This window comes from Pelodiscus sinensis, chromosome 2, assembly GCF_052426305.1.
Source record: "Pelodiscus sinensis isolate ZL-2025 chromosome 2, ASM5242630v1, whole genome shotgun sequence".
Classification (NCBI taxonomy): domain Eukaryota; kingdom Metazoa; phylum Chordata; order Testudines; family Trionychidae; genus Pelodiscus; species Pelodiscus sinensis.
In genome coordinates, this window is record NC_143053.1 from 74,459,800 (window position 1) to 74,479,113 (window position 19,314).

General features: G+C 39.9%; 1 protein-coding gene across 9 annotated transcripts in view; it reads left to right on the top strand.

Moving 5' to 3' along the window:
• Window positions 1-19,314, top strand: part of TRAPPC8 (trafficking protein particle complex subunit 8) — a 102,777-nt gene that overhangs the window by 45,188 nt on the left and 38,275 nt on the right. For all 9 annotated transcript variants that reach the window (XM_075920773.2, XM_014568782.3, XM_075920768.2 and 6 more), the window contains 5 exons: window positions 3,115-3,265; window positions 3,856-3,956; window positions 5,218-5,323; window positions 9,219-9,350; window positions 17,189-17,413. In XM_075920773.2, coding sequence (XP_075776888.2) covers window positions 3,115-3,265; window positions 3,856-3,956; window positions 5,218-5,323; window positions 9,219-9,350; window positions 17,189-17,413 — 715 coding nt within the window. The remainder of the gene's footprint in view (window positions 1-3,114; window positions 3,266-3,855; window positions 3,957-5,217; window positions 5,324-9,218; window positions 9,351-17,188; window positions 17,414-19,314) is intronic.

Genomic DNA, 19,314 nt, shown 5'->3' on the forward strand with positions numbered 1-19,314 from the left:
TTATTCACGGATCTGTGTGACCGAAGGGTGCGTGCGGGGGTGCAGGAGCAGGCTGGGCATAATGACCATATTTTCTGAACCAGCTGCAACTAGGGAGAACAGTTTAATTTAAATTATTAAACAGATTAAGCATTTTAACTTTCTCATGTTAGTTTATCCAACTTCATTTTATATAAAGTAAAATGTTAATGTATACCCAACACCAAAGTTTTCAATAGTAATAGAGAGGTAGCCGTGTTAGTCTGATCTTGCTAAAACAAAAGGAAAAACTATGTAGCACTTTGAAGACTAACAAGATGGTTTAATAGGTGATGAGCTATCATGGGCCAAACCCACTTCCTCAGATCATATTCTGGAAGAGATTTGGCATGACCATAAATGCCAAAGGAATACAATGAAAAACGTGAACACATTATTAAACTGACAAATCAGATTTAGTACAGAAGGTAGGGTGAGGGAGAGGAAGGGAGGGAATAGCTATTTGAGTCAATGAATGGCTAATCGGGGTGATGAAATGGGGAAGCCAACTTTGTAATGGGTAAGGTAATTAGCATCTTTGTTAAGGCCCATTCATAAAGTGTCATGATCTGAGGAAGTGGGTCTGGCCCATGAAAGCTCGTCACCTAATAAACCATCTTGTAAGTCTTCAAAGTGCTACATAGTTTTTCCTTTTGTTTTAAAAGGTTTCAGTGTTGTCTTTATGGCAGGAGTGGGGAACCTTTTTGGGGTCATGGGACATTGACCCACAGAAAAATCAGTTGGGGATCTCACAAATGAAAAGTAAAAAATAACTTCTCCAAAAACCCCCAGCTCTCACTGATGTGGGCCCCAAACGACACCTTCACTCCTTTGGTGCTCCAGCCTCATGGGGTGAGGGGAAGGGACATGGAGAGCTAAGGTTCAGGGTTTCCCCATAGGCCAGAATTACTTTTCTGGGGTGCTGGACTTAGTGGATTTTATGGACCCCCTTGGGCTCTGGGGTAGGGACAAAAATGCGGGGTTCAGTGTGAGACAGGGCTGCCAGTGAGTTGGATAGGGATGGGGTGCAAGATGTGAGAGGGAGGTAGGGTGCAGAAGGAGAGAGGTTGAGAGGTCTGGGTGAGAGGTAGGATGCAGAAGCAGGCTTGGGAGTAGGGTGTCTAGCCAGGTGGAACGAACAGGGGCAAGGGGAGGGTGCAGTGTGTGGCAAGGAGGGAGGGGGTAAGAGCAAGGGAGGGTGTCGAAGCAAGCTGGAGGCTTGGAGTCTTGGCAGAGGGAGGGGAGTGAGTGATGGAATTAGGGCATGGGGGTCTGGGTATAAGGGGGGATGTTTACCTGCTTCACGCCCCCTTTCAGCAACTGCCATGGCCACGAGGTCACAGGCCAGCCCTGGAGGAGCTGCTGCTGCAGTCATATGATCTGAGAGAAATCAGAAAAGTATTCAGAGATCTCAGGTGCTGAGAAACTTTGCATGAGAGCAGCAGCAGGTGGAACTTAGACAGGGGAAAGCTGGAACTAGAGCTGGGATGTTGCCAAATGTCCTTCAGGGGTTGGTGCTTCTCAGGACCTGTAGCAAGGTGTCCAGCCTGACACTCCGTGGTTTTGGGGTTCCTGCTGCCCTACACTTTTCTGATTTCCTCCCCCTCCGCCTCTTCCAGGAAGGCAGCCCTCTTGTGAAGGGTGCACTGTGAGGAAGAGGCACCAGCGCCACTTGCGCACTGAGTCCACTGTCCAGGCAGGGAGGAGGAGGCTTGGCCCCTCAGGGCTACATGATTGAGTCCCCTTCAGCCCAGCGGTGCTGCAACCCTAGCTGGGCAGCGGCTGCCTGCAGGCAATACCCAGACCCCAGGTCTGCAGGCGGGGAGGGGAGGCAAGCCCAGGACAGGGGCATGGCCGCTAAGGGGTGGAGTGGGGCTCAGGGACCTGAGCCACCTGGAGTCGGCCAAGACACGCAGCGTGACGTGGCCCCTCCTAGTATGCTGACGTGGTGGGTGACATGATCCAGACTTACCCGAGCCAGCACTGCTGCTTGCTCCAGCCACGCCTGGACCATCGCCACTGCCCCTGCCATGTGACCCAGGCAGGAGTAAAGGGGGTACAGGCCAGTGAGAGTCTTCTAGATCAGAGGCACTTCAGGGGGCCCAGCTGTGGCTGTGACGGCTCACAGGGGGTTGCACCGCTTAGGAACCTCAGCCCCAGCCACCTCCTCCCCAGTGCTGCCTTCTCCAATCACAGCAAACCTGCTCCTGTGGCAGAATGGGCTCCTTGCTGCTTTTGGGAAGGAGAAGTGGGCCTGAGCTTCCACTGTGTGCTAGTGAAAATTGGCTCCGCGGGTCAGGGGTTGCCGACCCCTGTGGTAGCCTGTAGTTAGGACAGGTGTAGGGGATGAAAGGCTATGGAGTCTCTGGTGTGCAACCTTACAATAGCTGAACAATGGGGAATTGATGGTAGCTGCCATTCCTTCTACTGTCTCTGTTGCCAGGCCAGAATAAAGGCATTTGGTATTACAGTTCTGTTGTAGCTTGGTGATTAACTGTAGTTACAGGTATTTAACATTTTGAATTGTTCGGATAAACTTCATAGAATAAAAGAAACTTCCTTGACCTGGATGTTGACGTAGGCTGTATCTGCTCTACAAGTTCTACAGCAGCACATCTGCAACATATAACTTGCTACAACAACAGAAAGGGTTGTTCCCTTGAGAGGCAGTAGTCAGTTTAACAGTAGGATGCTTCTGTCAACCTAGCTGCAGCTACAAGTAGGGCTTAGGTTGACCTAACTTTGAGATAGGGTGCAACTTTTATTTTACAGTCCTGAGTGGTGTAAGTAAATTGACCTAAGTTTTAGGTGTAGACCATCCCGTTCTGCTGGTAAAGGAATAGATTTGAAGGACATCTCATATAGTCCACAACCATAAGGTTATTGGCTTTTGTGTACTAAAATGAGCAAACATGGAAGTAAGAAAAACATCTAGCTGACTGATTCCTAATAGGCTGAGGGTGAGTGGGAGGAAATGTCTTTTCTCTTTGTTTCAGTTTTTCTTTTTTATGTTGGCATCTATCTTGCGTGTGTTCTGCATATTGGTGTTTAAAATGTAAACAGTATTTTTATTATGAATTGTTTGTGTATTTATAGGTATCCCCCAGAAGCACCAGAGCTTCAAATAAGGAAAATGGCTGACTTGTGTTTCTTGGTCCAACACTATGAATTGGCATATAGCTGCTATCATACAGCAAAGAAAGACTTTTTGAATGATCAAGCAATGCTTTATGCAGCTGGAGCCTTGGTTGGTATATTACAATAATATAACCATTCTGTGCATTGGTTATAGTAACCTTTTTGACATAACACTTGTACATAATATACAGCAAAACAAAATGCCCTGAAATTAAAAAAAACCAACCCAACCCTTTAGACTATATTTTCATATTTGAAACTATTTTTTGTAGATACCAATATCTGACAGTTACATCACATTCCTTAATATATGCAGTAGTTCTGTGTAGAGAATAATTACTTTCGTTACATAAATATTTAGGAAAAAGCTTAATATTGAGGAAGAACCTCCTTTTGCTATACATTACATTTAAACAATTATGCTAATATGCACAGTTCTTTCAATCACTTTAAAATGGTTAACAGAGTTTTAAGTATTATAGTATTTTCTACTTTAATTATAAGATTTGATGTTGACAAAATACTTGGTGATCTGGACAAATATACTAGCAAGTTCATTGTCACCTTACATTAAAATAGCGTGCTGATGTTTAAACATCCAATCTTCCAGAACCCATGTGCTAGTTCAGGTAAAGATTTTTTTATGGCTGTTAACATTTTTTTCGCAGAATTAAATTACACTTTTATTTTGTCCTGCAGGAAATGGCAGCAGTATCAGCTTTTCTTCAGCCTGGGGCTCCTAGACCATATCCTGCTCATTATATGGATACAGCAATTCAAACATATAGGGATATCTGCAAGTAGGTGGTGGCTTACCTTCCATTGCCTCTAGTGAATGATCATATTTAATACTATGGTCTAAACTTTCTTTTACTGCACAGGTAGTGCAAATTTAATATCACTTGCCTAACCTGTTTTGGGAGTCCTATTACAAGTGCACCAAGGAAGTCAAATGTGTTCTAAGTTAGAATTTATTCAGACTTCAGTTAACTTATGTGCCAGTATAGTTGTGGACTTGGTACATAAGAATAGCCGTACTTGGTCAGACCAAAGGTCCATCTAGCCCAGTAGCCGGTCTGCTGACAGTGGCCAGCGCCAGGTGCCCCGAAGGAGGTGGACTGAAGACAATGATCAAGCGATTTCTCATGCTGTCCATCTCCAGCCTCTGACAAACAGAGGCCAGGGACACCATTCCTACCCCCTGGCTAATAGCCTCTTATGGACCTAACCTCCATGAATTTATCTAGCTTCTCTTTAAACTCTGTTACAGTTCTAGCCTTCACAGCCTCCTCTGGCAATGAGTTCCACAGGTTGACTATGCACTGTGTGAAGAAGAACTTTCACTTATTAGTTTTAAATCTGCTACCTGTTAATTTCATTTGGTGTCCTCTAGTCCTTATATTATGGGAACTAATTAATAACTTTTCTTTATTCACCCTCTCCACCACTCATGATTTTATATACTTCTATCATATCCCTCTTCAGTCTCCTCTTTTCCAAACTGAAAAGTCCCAGTCGCTTTAGCCTATCCTCATATGGGGCCTGTTTCAAACCCCTGATGATTTTAGTTGCCCTTTTCTGAACCCTTTCCAAGGCCAAAATATCTTTTTTGAGGTGAACACTTTGTTCTTGGCAGAGTACAAATTATTGGCAGAGCCGTAACTAAATCTAGTTTCCTTAGTTCTTGAACTTGTATTCTGTTCATAAGACCACTTAGTTGTTTTGCAAAAGTTCATTTTAAGACCTTTACAGGGATGTTTCCTAAGGAAAAAGTATTGTAACAGCTTTGGTTTAAATGCATCTGAAGTTCTCATCCAGGAATATGTTTATCAATATTATCTAGATTAACACTTTTTTGTCACAAGGATTTATTTTATCATATTAAAATAGTGTAAAAACAGATGTATGCATCATTCATACCTATAACAAAATAATATATACTAAATCAGGCATTACATAGCTAGAATTTGCCTGCTCTTGTCAGATTTAAAGGTTTTCTACAGCTTACTCTAAAAAAAACCCTTTGTTATAATGTATGTAATTAATTTTTTGTCCTTTTAGGAACATGATACTGGCTGAGAGATGTGTGCTGCTTAGTGCTGAAATTTTAAAAAGCCAGAGCAAATATTCAGACGCTGCTGCCCTTCTGATACGGTTAACCAGTGAGGTAGCGAGAACTTAAGTTTTGTTTTCCCCATAGTCAATGGCTTTAAATAGTAATGCTAATTTTTTAAACCAAATAACTTCTTGTACATAGGTTCTTCGCAAATTTAGAGATTAGAGATGTTAGGAAGCATGTAATTCGGTAATTGTGTAGCCAACAAATTTTGTCAGCTGCGTGATTAACTGATAAGCAGCTCTTCTTTTGAAGAGCTTGAGAGCCGGTGCATGAGCATGCTGACTCAGTCCTGGCTTGTGCCAGGTCTGATGGTATGCCCTGCTGCAGAGCTGCAGCCAGGGTACTTTTGGGACTGAGCCAGTGTATTTGTGTGCCTGCTTTCAAGCTCTTTAAATGCAGAGCCACAGTGGGGGTACTGACGGTGCTTGCATGCCGTCCCAAATACTTGAAATACAGAGCCGTGGTGAGGGTGCGGGTGATTGCGTGTAGCTGACAGCGTTAACCAATAAGCACCTGCTTATTGGTTAATTGTTTAAGTGGCTATGCTATTACATTCCTAGTGGAGCTGCCCAGGGGCAGAAGCTGACTGGAATGAAGTTTGAGTGTTGGGCTATAGCTTAGCTTGCTCCTGTAAACCAAGAAATGTCATTTTTACATGCCTCTATGCAACTTATTTAATTTATCCCATGTTCTATGGTCCTCCTTCACTTGGAGTGATGTACATTACTTTTTATTAAAAAAATAAACAAAAAAACCCACCTGCCTGAAACATACATTTATTGGTGCCTGTCTTCCTAACTTATATTCCTTATGCTTGAGCTCTTTGTCCCTTGAGAGGGATTAGACTTCAAAAAGTTTAAAAAGCACTATTTTTGAAAGCCAGCATTAGCAATGTGAAAGTGAAACTGTGTACATGATTAACTGGGCTCATTGATTGACATTCATGGTTACATGCAGGCTGCCGGTCATTGTGGGGAGCAGACTGCCACCCTATGTGTAACCACTAAGAATTTCATGGCTGGTTAAATGCATTTTAACCTCCCTAGTTAGCATGTTATTCACAATCCATCATTATGTTGTGGGTGACTGATAAGGTATCAGTAAAGTCTGCTGAACTTAAAGAAATAAAGTTCTGTTTCAATTGGATTTTCTTCTAATTACTGATTAGGGTTACCTTAACTAATTAATCTGTGTCAGTTTCAGTTCTGATAGCCTTTCTCTTAGCTGTAGATGATTGATAAACTGTAAGATGGAAAATAGTTTACCTTACTGTGTGCACATGACACACTCAAGATAAAGGACAAAAGGTGTACAGTTCACCAGAGTGCTTGCATTCTTTCCTGCTCTGATTCTTAGTTGTAAGTTTAAAAAAAATTATTGGCAGCTAATGACCCCAAAAGGGTTGTAGCAGCATCTTGCCGTGCTCGCTAATCTAGTTTTGACAACAGGGTGGAGGTTTGGCATGAGCATGCTGGCCAAATTTCTCTAATTTGTCATTAGTATTTTAACAACAAATTTTGTTGGTAATTCTGTATTTTCTTAAAAGATATGAAGAAACAATTCTATTAGCTCTTAATTTTTACTATCCTAGCTCAAATAATGGGGAAGATATGACAAGTAGACATTGACATTTGAATAAAGGAAATAGTGCTGCTGACAGTGCTATGCTTTCTTTCATATCATGAATGATAGCTTTGGATGTCTTCAGTTGTACAAGATCTCCCCAATCCATGTCACTCTAGTTATGTCAAAAGCTAGATATAGCCCAGAATTTTTTTAAATAGCCTGTTGTTTCCATTTTGTATTAGGGACATTTCCATGGGTACTTTAAAATAACAAAATACAGGACTATGTAGCACTTTAAAGACTAACAAGATGGTTTATTAGATGATGAGCTTTCATGAGCCAGACCCACTTCCTCAGATCAAGTAGTGGAAGAAAATAGTCACAACCATATATACCTTGTGACTATTTTCTTCCACTACTTGATCTGAGGAAGTGGGTCTGGCCCACGAAAGCTCATCATCTAATAAACCATCTTGTTAGTCTTTAAAGTGCTACATAGTCCTGTATTTTGCTTCAGCTACACCAGACTAACACGGCTACATTTCTATTACTATTAAAATAACAAGGTAGAGAACTATTCCTCCATTTAGTAATAGCCTCATTAATTTTAATGTATCTGATGGTCAGAATCATTTTATACTTTTATAAACTTTAGTCTTTCTGGGATTGGTTGCTTTTGCCACACACTGTCTATTTTAACTCCATTTCACATAGCCAGTTAGGTGAAATACAGTTATAGCTTGGACCTCCCTGGCCCAACACCTTGGGACCTGATTAATCCCAGATGAGGGATTTTGCTGGACTAAGGGAAGTTATTTCTGACCTCCCTGCTGCTGGACCCAGCCCCTGCCCTTCCCAGCTCCCCTCGCAGCCCAGCTGGGTTGCATGCCAAACTTGCTACCCTCCCACCCCCCCCTGCTCCCAGTTGGGCCGCACACCGGGCTCTTCTCCCCCCACAGTGGGCCAGGATCCTTGGCACCCCACCCCCTGCAGCACACTGGGGCTCTCTGATCCTCTGATCCTCGAATATCCATGGGATGGCCAGACCACGGACAGAAAAATCTCAGTTCATAGAGATGCAACCTGTAATGTAACTGTGCCATCTTGGGTATATGATTTATAACTGTACCCACAATAGGCAATGGATGCTGTTTATCAGATATCTGATATTTTGGCCAGCATTAAAAATGACAACTTTGATATCAAAATGAAATGGAACTAATGACCTATCAAATAGGTTGGAAAATTTATGCCAACTTTTTCAGATAAATTCAGTGCCACAATAGCACCCTCTTGTGTTCCTATACTTGTTCTTATGTTAAAATAAAATGTATTAAAGCTGACATTCTTGTTTTTAATTTTTCTGGGGGAAAAATGGCAGCAGCTCACTTGGATGGGAATGGTAAGTGTTAGACATTTCTGCCTGAGTAGCTGGAGGCTTAGGGAGTGTAGAAATGAAGATGGTCTGTCATCCTTTGTGTATCTATCTGTTTCAGTATTTTCCAGATCAGGATAAAGTACAGGATATATATGATAGAATTTACATATGCTAGCATATTGATGTAGTTGTAAAGAAGGATTCTAAAGCTTAGCTGTACTCACACTAAAATAACTTTGTAACCATAAGGCTCAGATGAAGAGAACAATTTTACTATTTTACTAGTATATAGCTTAAATATTTTAACATGTATAATATCTGTAACACATATACAGATGAAAATAACTTCATTATATCTGTATATGGAAGGCTTTTCAACTTTCTTCTTATAGGCAGCAGTTAATCCAGTTTCATTTTGATCCCTTTCATAAGCATTTATTATGAGGCCATGTCCACTGTTGTATACAGTTATTCCTTGGCTCTGGAAACAAGCACAGTACTAATAGAGATATGTTTGCTGATTTGAATTATAATAAATGGTTTTGCTTTACTTGCAAAGTGGGATTGAGAAATTAGGTGCCAGTGGTTCTCTTAAAGAATATTTGATTGTCATTCAAAAAACAAATAGATTAAAGTATTCATGGCTCTGGCTTGCATACTCCCATTCTGCAAGTAAGATACAGAAAACAATTATTGGGTATACCTTTTTTTATAATGGTCTACCTTCAAAACTGTGTGTAAGTAGATGTGTAAGGCAGGGAACCCGATCACATATTAAATGCCCGCAGAAGAGATCAAAGTGCAAATGGATAGTCAGACCAGAACACATTGCCTCTGTGTCTTCCACAGAACAGTAATGTGATCTTTTTTACTATTTAAGTCATCTTCAGCTGAGCTTGTGAGAGTTTGTGTTAGTGAGTATAGCTACACTTTTTTTACTACGCAAGTTTCATTGGTATATTTCATATGAGAGATTAATGATTTTTTCTCCTTAAATAGGATTCTGACCTTCGCAGTGCACTTCTGTTGGAGCAAGCTGCACATTGTTTTATAAACATGAAAGGTCCTATGGTTAGAAAGTTTGCCTTTCATATGATATTGGCTGGCCATAGGTTTAGCAAAGCAGGACAGGTAAGTGGTATTTCATAGTCTGAAAAAATATGGAAAGTAGGTTGTATTTAATCTAAACTGTATTAAAAGTAGCGAGTTTCATGTCATGCTTTTTGGATAAAATAACTTGGGTAAAAATATCCATTGTGGATATTATTCTGTCAGATCATATAATATTGATCTCTTTGCCCTTTTTGACTATCAGATTAACTTATCCTACCTTTTTTACCACCGTTTTAACCACTAGATAATATTTCCCTTTTAAATCTGTTGAACTAATTGCCAGTTAGTTAAATTCAGGTGCAATTTTATATTATTTGCACTTTAACATGCATTTTTTTCAATTTCAGCTTCTTGTGTTAATTTATAGTGTAATTGTATTTACCTAAAGCTTAAGTTAACATAATAAATTTGACTTCCTAAACTTAAGACATTATTTCAGAGACCCCAGTACTGCAACTGGCTGTGTTCCGGTGGTTAAACATGGAGCCTCACTGAAGTCAGTGAGGCTTAATGCAGGCTCTAGCTCTGCCTTGTATGCGGTCAGTTATAGGGCTAGGGCTTTAAAGGTAAACAAACAGTTTTTAAAAAACATATACACAAAATTCTGGTCACCAGTCAATACATAGTATACAACATGGCAGCCTTAAAACTGTATTGAAAAATGCATTTAAAGTTTAAAGACGAATTCCTCCTTTGTTTCCCAAAATTAGAATTTGGGGTTCTTCTACTTCATGTAGTTACTGATTACAGTAATTGTTGAACATTAAGAGTCTAGAAGGGTAACTCTTGTTTTTTGTTATTATAGTGAACTATTGAATGGAAAATTGAGCCCTGAACTTAGTATTTCTTAGGGTTTCTTTTAAAAATCTGCTCATTTTGGTTTTTTTTAAATAAAGAAAATGTACAACATACTTAATAGTGGTGGAGTCATATTAAAGGAGGAGGGAAAGTTAGTCTCAATACAACATTAAGAAGAGCCACAGCTGTTTCTGTACTTGGTATATGTAAGTATAATAGTTATAAAATGGAACTGTTCTTCAGTGGCTGTCCCTGTGGGTGCTTCACTACAGGTGATGGTGCATTCCCACATCACTGAGCAGATATTTTTCAGATATTATTGTTCGATATCAGTGGGGTAGCCATTTTAGTCTATAAGGGCCACAGGACTTATCATTGTTTATGCAGGTTCAGACTAACTGATGTATTGGAGCATAAGCTTTCATGGGCAGAGACCCACTTCATCAGATGCATGTAGTGGAAATTCCAGAGGCAGGTATAAATATACAGGCATATGAAAAGAAAGGAGTACCAATCAAGAGGAAAGCCAGAGATAACGAGGACAATTCAGTCAGGGAGGATGTGTCCCATTTCTAGCAGCTGATGTGGAGGTGTGAACTATTGTTCGGTAGTTTAGGGAAAAAAAAACCTTTTTGTAGTTTCTCCTGCTCCAACCATTTCCAGTTCAGATAAACCATGAAGATGCTGTGGTTCCCTCCATGCTATAGCATGGCTCAGGCAGAACTAGTATCTTTCTGTGCTCCGTATGTTGAGCTGCCCTCAAAGAACTCTCTCAATGAGACTGGATCTTCTTTCCCGGATTAACAGTCACATCCTTCATCCACAACTGGAGAAGCTCCATCTGAAGGTATGGCTCAAACATATGAGTAGCTTATTTGAAGCAGATCAAACTCTTCCTCTTACATGGTAGACAAGACTCCACCTCTAAGACTTATCTGCAAAAATGAAAACTCTTCTCCATGTGGTACTTGTGCAAAAACTTTCCACACTGCACTGCACCTTTCCCTGATTGTCCTAGATTAATTTTATGACTTAAGTATGACCGATTATTGCTCAGCTTCATCAGAGTACATCTTGTCTAAATGGCATCCATTTTTCATCTCGGTCAACTGATACTCCTACCTACTTTTTACCCCAAACCTCACAAGGACTGATGGGAAGCAGCACTCCATACTCTTGATGTCAGAAGGGCTATTGCCTTTTATTTGTACAGAACTAAGGAGTTTTTCAGATCCCTCTAGACTATTTGTGTCCATTGCTGAATGTGATTTTAAAACAGCGGCTGCCAAGTAGATAACTTCATGTGTCAAGTCATGCTACTAGATCTAGACTATTGAACTCACTGTGGGCATCAGAACACACTCTACTTGGCCTGTGTCAACATCCTTCATAATATAACTTTTATTAATATACACTCACATAGTCACTTTGTATAAGACCATGCCTTTGCCAAATGCTAAGCCATCACTCAAGATGCTAGGTTGGACCCCATAATAGAATGCACAGTACTATCTACTTTCAGCAAAGACAGAACTCCAAAGTCCCACCTACCATGATGGGTTCTGCTTCACACCTACCTGGAATGGAGCATCATTTGAAGAATAAAAAGGTTACTCACTGTGTGCTGTGACTGGCACTCTTTGAGATGTGTCCCAATAGATTCTCCATTACCCTCCTTCTCCACTATACTATGGAATATTACTCAGAAGACCTTATGGTAGAGAAGGAACTGAGGAAGTTGGGATGCGTGTATGTAAATAGACCCTAATGCTTCTGTGAGACCACAGCTCAGCATGAGTGTCCCAACCAGTCACTATTACCGAAGATCTTCAGTCAACAGCACCAGGATGCAAAGTCACCTCAAGTGTAGCACCCACAGGGACATGCATCTGGAAGAACATCAGTTACTGTTACCTTATAAGTAACCTTCTCTTTCCCCTTTCTGTGATATCTAACTTGTTCTTGGCTCTACTTAACTGAAAAATGTGAAGGAAAACAGTCTTGACTGCTCTCCCCATTTGTAGTATTTCAAACCTACATTTTATATTTTTGAGTGTGGGTTTTGAGCGATTCTCAGAACCTTTCTTTCTCTCAGTCAGGTTCTCTTTCTATTGTAGATTTTTCCACTCTTTGTTTAGACTGAGGGCCAGAGCTATTACTGCAATAGTGGTTTTTGTCTTCCTTAAAAAAACTCAATAGTTCTACACCTAAAATGCTCTTTATGCGGCCTCCTACGTGATTCTTTGTGGTTTTTGTGTGAGCTTAGTGAAACCCTTCAGCTTTTCTGGGGGTTTTCTGTTTTTTTTTTTTTTTTCTAGTCAACATGATTCCAGTTTGCTTGGACTTTACATGTTCGGTATCTTTCTCCCCAATAGTGATTTGCTGCATCTCACCTAATGGCAGGGTTTTTTGCTAATGGATTGCACAGATTGATGCATAAACTTCTGAAGAGAGAACAGATAGGCCCTCCAGTATGCACCGTATGACAAGTACTGTGCTTCTACATGATCCATGCCATTGTCCATTTTGCTAGGATTCCTCCATACACCAGTACAATTTTCCTTTCCTAAATATATTAACAAATCAGTACTATCATGTAAATGAGGTTATTAGTGTAGTTTTTTCATGGCTTTGTGCAATCATACTTGTTCTATGCAAGAGTTTTTAGTATATCGGCTCAAAGTTTATTTTAATTAAATCTACATTTTTGAAGATACCAGCTTGAAAAATAACATTTATTTGAGGATAACTATAACTAAAATGGAAAAATACTTTTTTCTTTTCAACTTTGTTTATCACCAGTTCAACATTTTGGTTGCTGTTCAGTTTTCAGAATCATGTATTAGTAATTTGCTTTTGAGCTTCCTCTTGTACTTCTCTGGCATTGGGGGAAAAAAAACTTCAATAGGGGAAATAGAAAAACTCTACTTAAATATTATCCGTTCCAAGGCATACTATTTAAAGATGCGCTATCAGACTTGATTTATTTTAAACCGATTTGTATTACAAAATTGAGCTGACCTTGTCCCTTGGAATAAGCTTAAAATATTGATGCACTCTGTTTTTATCCTCTGAACAGTAACATTACCCTCTTTCGGGGCATCTGTTATGGAAAACTAGAATTCATTTTGAGTGGGGCTTCAAAGGAGCCCCTCCAGCACAGATTGTTACCTAAGGAGCTGCCAGATTGGTAAAGCAGCGTGGTCTTGCAGTGGAAAAACTCTGTTCATCTTTTATGTGCTAGGGATCAGTCCCCACAGCTCTACTGTAAGAAGGTGGCAGAATTTGGGGCTCAGTTAGGGATGTAAAGAGTTAACTGGCTACCTGGTAAGCATGCATCTTACTGGCATACTTTACCAGGGTAATTGGTTTACTGGTGCACAGCCGGAGCAGTCCACACCACAGCACAGTGTGGCAAACCAGCTATAGCAGCCTGCAGCATAGCAGGCATGGCTGGGCTGGAGCAGCCCTTTGCCCTTGGCATGCTGCAGCTGGCCAAGCTGGAGCAGCCCACGGTGCAGGTTGGATTAACTTGTTAAATATAACGCTTAACCAGTTGACTATCTTCTAAACGGGATTTTACATCCCTAGGATCAACAAGCACATGGTTGTTCAGGTTTTTCACCATAGTGAGGTTATATTTTTCAGTTAGTCTGTAGATGGAGCTGCAAGTCTAAATTTGTGCGATGACATGTAATGGTATTTCAAGTTTTTTACATATTTGAAGTATTATACTTAACCTAAATTAATTGGCAATGTAATGGAAAGCAGCCCAACCTGAAACATTTATTTGACTAATTGCTGTATGTGCTAATGAAACTGCATCATTTGGACTTCCATATAATTTACAATAGCCAGCAAAATGTACTTATTGTAATAAGCTTTACAGGAAGTTGTCAGATTCTTGGACTGCAGATAAGCATGAATTAATAAGAACTCTCCATATCTGTGAAACAAATTTAATAAAACTGTCATTTCTTGAGTTCAGAATTTATGAAAAATAGCAAAGGACAGCTAAACCAATGCAATTAAGTAATGAGTTGTAGTGGCTGCAGTGATATTAACATAGAATAAAAGTAAGGCTACTGAAAATTCACACTGGCATAAATCTGAAGTTACTCCACTGTACTCATAGCAAGTGTGCAATAAGAACCAGGCTCCTAGTGTTGAGAGTAGCACCATGTTTTGTTGTGGCTGTCAGAGGAACTCTGAACCTCATGGAAGTATCACAACTTTCTTGTCTATAAAGTAAAACATGAAAAAACAGTTCAGTTTAAAAATCCTATTTGTGGTATTGGCTGCTTAGGTAAAATGCAAGGTTTTGATACACCCAAGCAGTGACCACAAATTGATAATTACTGATTTAAAGACGTGCTCATAACATGAGATAAATAGAAATACCGTTCAATCATTTTTTGTTAACCTACTCTGAATCTTATTTGGCTGTTGAATTAATCCTAAATAGGTCCTTAGTATTGTGGGATTTCCTGACTTCTTAGATTTGCAATCCAGGTAGAAACTGGAAGACTGTTGTATGGTGACTGAAATTCAAGGCTTACAATATCAATGTTTTATAGTTTTTTCATTGACACTTCTAGGTAACACAAGAAGTTGATTATCTTATTGTAGTGCTGAATTTCACTGATAGCCTTGTTGTTTAAGGATGTTACAACTTAGTTCTCCTCAGTATACAATTTAGTCTACATGTGCAGTTTATCTTCAAGGCTGAGATGTGAAAGAAAGGTGTGTAATTTTCCAAGTTCCCTAAAATATCTTGGATACTGAAGAATTCCAGTGGGAAAGCCTAGGAGACCTGGGTTGAACTTCTGTTCTGTCCTAGACTTTTTGTGACTGAGCAAGTTACTGGAAACTTGTCTGCATTAAAAAGTAGCATTACTGGTATAACTAAGTCTGTTAGAGGTGTGGAAAAAATCACACATCTAGCAAAAGCTGCTGTGTAGATGCAGTTATACCAGCAAAAATATCCTTTGGTCATTTTAGCTTATTTGGTTTGATATATAAACTGTGCTTCCACTAGGGATTTGCCAGCATAGCTTTGCGAGGTGTATTTCACACTGCCAAATCCTTTAGGCCCTGAGCTTCCGTGTCCCATCTGTAAAATGGACATAATACATCACAGGTTATTGTGAGGATAAATACTTGAGTTGTGAGGCATTTAGGGATGGAAACATTTACTTGATCTTTAGACACATGTACAACTCCTGGGAAACATGTTTCCGTATTTTAGCACTTTTGAGTGCATGTGTGCTTCAAGACAAGAGCTGTTACTAAATATTTTAGAATTTACTGCAGTAGAATTTAGATTTAATCCAGAGTGTGCTATATTAAGTTACCGTATTTTCCAGCATATAAGACCACTTTTTATACTAAAAACATCCCCCAAAAATCGGGGGTCGTCTTATACGCCGGGTATAAACATACTGTAGCTTCAACTACATACAGAACGTCCCTATTATTACCTTTTAGCCCGCTGGATGTGCCCTAATACAGTACTGTAGCTTCGGCTACATACAGAACGTCCCTGTGCTGATACTGTATGTACCGCGCTGAGCCAATCACGGCAAGCGGTGTCATCTATTAATGCATACAAAGCCCGCTCGGATTGGCTGAGTCAGAGAGGCGGGCTATTACAACCTTTGCCAATCCGAGCAGGCTTTGTATGAACATGATGAGGATTTTGAAGGATTTTAAGTACCAGTAAGTCAAAACCATTTTAATTAAAATGATTTAAATCAAATCTGTTATTAAATGGTGTTGCCTCGGAAGGGGGGGTAGTCTTATATGGTGAGTATAGGCCAAAACCTATGTTTTAACTGGAAAATTAGGGGGTCGTCTTATACGCCCAGTCGCCTTATACGCCGGAAAATACGGTAGATGGAAAAAGGCCAAAAACATTACTATAAGCCAGTTGTCCAATATTAAACATTGTTAAACAAGGTTTAGGGTTTGGTACAGAGAAACCTCAGTCTAAGTACTATGGGAAATACATCAATAAAATGTTTATAGATTTTGTTAATGATTTTATATTAAATGAAAATCAATTAAAGCATTTGAAATGTAAATTATTAAATAAGGCTTTCATTTTAACAACATCCCTTGTTCTTTCCTTTTTGCTGGACAAGATTTTTAAAGGAAAACTCCTCTTGTTTGATAGTCTGTGCGCTACTAAACATTTCAATAACTCCTTTTGGGGTTTTAAAAAAAAATTAGTTGACATGAGCTTGAGTTGCTGTTGAAGTCCTTCTATCCCAGATGATGTTATGGATTTAGTGGGAGCTGATAGGAATGGTGATGTCATTTGGCTCCCTCTCTCTGACCTGGTCTAAGTCTAGTCAGGACACATCTCAGGATCAGGATGATGGAACTCTGGGGTCCCAGGAAATAGTAGAGACGGCATCCACCATGATGACATTTGCTCCAATAATCTCCATCTGCTCTTTTCTGTTCTCTTTTGGTCCTTCGAGGGCTCCTTCCATCAACTTTTTTTAGAATTAATAAAGGGAGTGATGGGTGGAATTATATTTTCCCCAACAAATAGGCCTAATATCCAAAATACCAATTTAAAATTGGTAACTTCTGGCTTCACATAATCTATAATGTAATTTCAGCAGTCCTTGTACTATATTGATATGGCCTTTTTGGTTTAGACTAATCTAATTTTTCTGTCTGGTTTTCTTGACCTTTTTCCAGTTCACGTTTGTTTTATATTATAGTGATACTTTGAGAATTTACATTCACATTTTACAGTTAACCTGCAACTTGGGATAATTTGTAGGCCCAGTTGTCACAACAGTACTGCTACAGCAACAATCTTTTCATTCATCTTTGGGTTACTACTAACTGAATGTTGTGTTGTACCTCCTTGCTTACATTTCTCTCCCACCTTCAATAACAATTAAAAATAATTGTTGAACCCAGAATATACATTGGTGTAAATGATTTCTTTATTTGACTTAGTTTGCTAATATTAACATTGAATTGATTAAATCACACAGGAATACTGGGTAAGCAATGGTTTCAATTTCATTTTCTTGCAGAAGAAACATGCCTTGCGTTGTTATTGTCAAGCCATGCAAGTTTACAAAGGGAAAGGTTGGTCTCTTGCAGAAGATCATATTAACTTCACTATTGGTCGCCAATCTTTTACGCTTCGTCAGCTTGATAATGCTGTGTCTGCCTTCAGGCATATTTTGATCAATGACAGCAAACAACCTGCTGCTCAACAAGGGGCCTTCCTCAGAGAATACCTTTATGTTTACAAGGTAAGAGGTACATTTTTGATTCTTAAAGATTAGCTTAAAATTCTGTTAAGTAATAATCATTTGACATAAAAACACATTTCAGTTACTTTCACAACATACATTAGAACCAAAAAGATAATGTTATTCTTCAGGCTCCAAACTGAATTTTACTATGAATTAGGACAATTAAAATACCATATTTACTTTCACTGCATTGATCTCATGTATTATATATGGATAAACTGTGTTCTCCACAATTGTCCATCTGAAGATTAAATAAGGTCAGAAGTCAGATGGGTCTATTTCAGTACTGAACTCCATATTAATATGACTTTTCAAAGGGTCTTAGCTTAGCACAGACATAACTGTTTGTAAAATACTTGGAGTTCTTTGGCAGAAGGGTGCCGCAGTAATATCATGCTTTGTATTTATGGTAACTGATGCACAGAGATGCAAAATCTTGTGCCTGACTTGTGGGAGGGGAAAAGTGCGGAGGCACCTGACTAAATGGCAGAGACTTGGAGTCAGCCAGGGTCTGTATGGGGGAGCCTCCTTAACTTCCTAGCAATCCCCTTCCAACTTCCTTCCCCACATCTGTTCCATATTTCTCCTTCCCATACCCAGCAGCTGCCAAGTTCACTGAAGGCTCTTAAGAACAGCCACACTTGGTCAGACCAAAGATCCATCTAGCCCAATATCCAGTTTTCCGACAGTGGCTAATGCCAGATGCCTCAGAAGGAGTGAACGGAACAAGGAATCATCAAGCAATCCCTCTCCTGTAACCCACTTCTAGCCTCTGACACCATTCCTACCCATCCTGGCTAATAGCCATTGATGGACCTAGCCTCCATTAATTAATCTAGTTCTTTCTTGAATCCTGTTAAAAGTACTGGTCTTCACTACTCTGGTAAGGACTTTCACAAGCCGACTGTGCGCTATGTGAAGAAAAACTTCCTTTTGTTTGTTTTAAACCTGCTATCTTTCATTTGGTAATCCCTAGTTCTTATGTTATGGGATAGGGATATAAGCAGCTAGTCAACTTCCTGATAAGCATATGCTTGCCGAGTAGTCAAATAGTGACTCGAGTAGTCCCTCTGAGTCCCCTCCTACCCGCTTGCTGCCTCTATTGGGGGGGGGAGCCAGTCCTGGGGAGAGCCATCTTAAAAACCAATTCCCTCTAGCACCAGCTTCATGGTGAGGTGGTGGGAGGAAGGAGCAGGGGAAGTAGAGGTGCAGTGGGGAAATGATGTGAGCAGGGAGTCCCTGCTTGCACTGGTCTTACTGCTGTGTCTCTTCCTTTGAAATGTAGCAAGAGCTTGCTGCATTTCAAAGGGAGAGATGGAACCCCATGCGAGCGCGGATAGCGAGTAGATCATAGAATGCACAGTACACATTACCACTTTCTGCACACAAATTAAAGGTTAACTTGAAAAGCTTATTTATCAAAGCCTGGCTGGAGCAGCTACTGTCCATCTCCCCCCTGCCCCCCCCCCAAACCCACCAGAGCTGGAGCAGCCTTCTGCCTGTGGCAAGTGGGGAGCTACTCCAGTCCCCACTGGTTAACCTTAACTGGTAAACTAATTCACATTCTTAAGAGAAATGAACACTTTATACCTAACATATTTTAAAACTAATATCTCCCTTTCTCAGAATCTTGAAATCATGAAATCTTTGCAACAGTTAATCTAAAGTCCTCCTAAAAAGTAGAGAGCTGATGTCCACGTGTTTTGCTTATAATTGCATCTGAATTTCCAGATTTCTATAGATTCATAATCCAGCAGCTAGTTTACAAGATCCAAAATCATAAATTTAATTGGAGACTTAATGGTTTCACTTTAACTAGGATTTGGTAAAGATTAATTTGAGAAATATTCTTAATTTAAAATATAAATATAAAAAAGGGAAGGTATAATAGTTTTTTA